This window comes from Mus caroli, unplaced genomic scaffold (genome assembly GCF_978045245.1).
Source record: "Mus caroli unplaced genomic scaffold, Mus_caroli_1 scaffold_14, whole genome shotgun sequence".
Classification (NCBI taxonomy): domain Eukaryota; kingdom Metazoa; phylum Chordata; class Mammalia; order Rodentia; family Muridae; genus Mus; species Mus caroli.
The window spans coordinates 32,028,091-32,029,829 of NW_028227269.1; the positions used below are offsets into that span (position 1 = coordinate 32,028,091).

Genomic DNA, 1,739 nt, shown 5'->3' on the forward strand with positions numbered 1-1,739 from the left:
CAAGTATCTCAATTGTCAGTCTGATTGTGTTCAAGCCGACTTCAGAAGTCAGGGTCTGTAACCAGGCAGTGAGTTGTTTGCGATGTCCTAGGAGAAAAGACACGGGTTCCAACAGAGACGCTGGGGAATGCGATCGGCCCCCTACCCATGCTTACTTAAGCTGATGGAAGGTCTTGCTTTTCAGCAGCCGCTGCGCTGGGATACCAGACAAACAGCTCCCCTCGACCCCTGGCAGGAAGGGCCTCTCTTCTGGACATCATTAAAAGCGCAGGCCCTTATTTCACATCCATTGGCAAATGGAGGCAAGATTCAGGACTCCTATCCTGAAGCCAAGGAGAAGCCACCGCAGTGGAAGGATTTTGGCTTTGAAGATCCAAATCGAAATTAAAGACCTATACGGAATAAGGAGCCAAAAGAACATTGAATGGATACTGGGGTGAGACCAGAGACAAAAAAAGCACAGCAGGTAAGAACTGGGGCCTGCTGCCAAGAAGGAACTGCGCTGCAGAGGTGGTACAGCAAGGGGGGGAAATATCTTAGAACCTGAAAGGCTGCCGCCTTGAGCCTTCCGAGTGAGTGCTTGAACTTGTCACCTTCTATCAGCTCACAGAAGAGGGACGTTGCCCTAGCCTTCCCTCTCCCTGCTAATAATCCTTTTTCAGTTTGGTTATAAATGTCTCCCCGAGTTTGGTGATGATACACTGCAGGAATCAAGGCCACTAAGGAGCCCTATCGGCAGCTATGCCATTCCTACAAGAAAATCGGTGAGATAGACTCTGAGTGATGGCCGCCTATCCAGAGAGCTGCTTGGATGCTACCGTGCTGAACTTCGTAGCAGATCTCTCTCTGGCCTCTCCCAGACACCCTCTTCTCTGCGAGTTCCCACCTGGGGTCCCTTTTGGGGACCGAACACTGGGGTACAGAGATGGAAGACCTGGAAGACTGTCGCAGTTTGATGAAAGGTATCAGGAAGTAGAGGGGGACGAAGTGGAATATGAGGACCCAGAAGAGGAGGAAGAGGAGGGAGAGGGGCGCGGCAGAGTAGCATCCTTGCTGGGCCGCCCCAAAAGGAAAAGAGTTATTACTTATGCCCAGCGCCAGGCCGCCAACATTCGCGAGAGGAAGAGGATGTTCAACCTAAACGAGGCCTTCGACCAGCTGCGCAGGAAGGTACCCACCTTTGCTTATGAGAAGAGACTGTCGAGGATCGAGACCCTCCGCTTGGCCATCGTCTACATTTCCTTCATGACCGAGCTCCTGCAGAGCAAGGAGGAAAAGAAGGCCAGCTGAGCGGGGAGGGGTGAGCCGAAGAGACACTCTCCCCGCCTCGTCGCGCTTGGCGGGTGCGTCTGGAAGGCAGAGGGACCGCTGGCCTTCTGAGCCTGAGTTTGAGGTGGTAAACTCCCCACTCCTGGCAGCTCTGCAGTGAATTAGTTGGGGATCCGGCACAATAAGGCTCTAGCTGGGCAGGTTGGGAGTTCCCGGGGGGGTCAAGGATTTAGGAAGTTAGAGTTTCTTGCGTGGAGCAGGTGGGAAACTGGTCTGCTCCTCCAAGGATCTCTGCTGATCTCTCCTCCTTTTCAACAATAGAAATAATAAAACGGAACGTTTTCGCTCGCACGATTAGTTGCTGCCCCAATTCCATCTCCAGCTGGGGCTTCACTCTAGCAAGCGCGCAGGTGAGCACACCTAACGCAGAGACTAGGGGAGCGCTCTTGGTGCATCTTTCTCTGGGTTCC

The 1,739-nt window shown here is 53.2% G+C and overlaps 1 protein-coding gene across 1 annotated transcript; it reads left to right on the top strand.

Annotated features, from left to right (window-relative positions):
* The first annotated feature begins 783 nt into the window (after nt 1-783).
* Ferd3l (Fer3 like bHLH transcription factor) lies at nt 784-1,290 on the top strand. Its single transcript, XM_021178518.2, has one exon. It carries the CDS (start codon nt 784-786, stop codon nt 1,288-1,290), a length of 507 nt encoding a protein of 168 aa, XP_021034177.1.
* Nucleotides 1,291-1,739: the final 449 nt, after the last annotated feature.

Coding starts and splice junctions, on each gene's coding strand:
- Ferd3l (XM_021178518.2), top strand. CDS start 784: ATGGCCGCCTATCCAGAGAGCTGCTTGGATGCTACCGTGCTGAACTTC.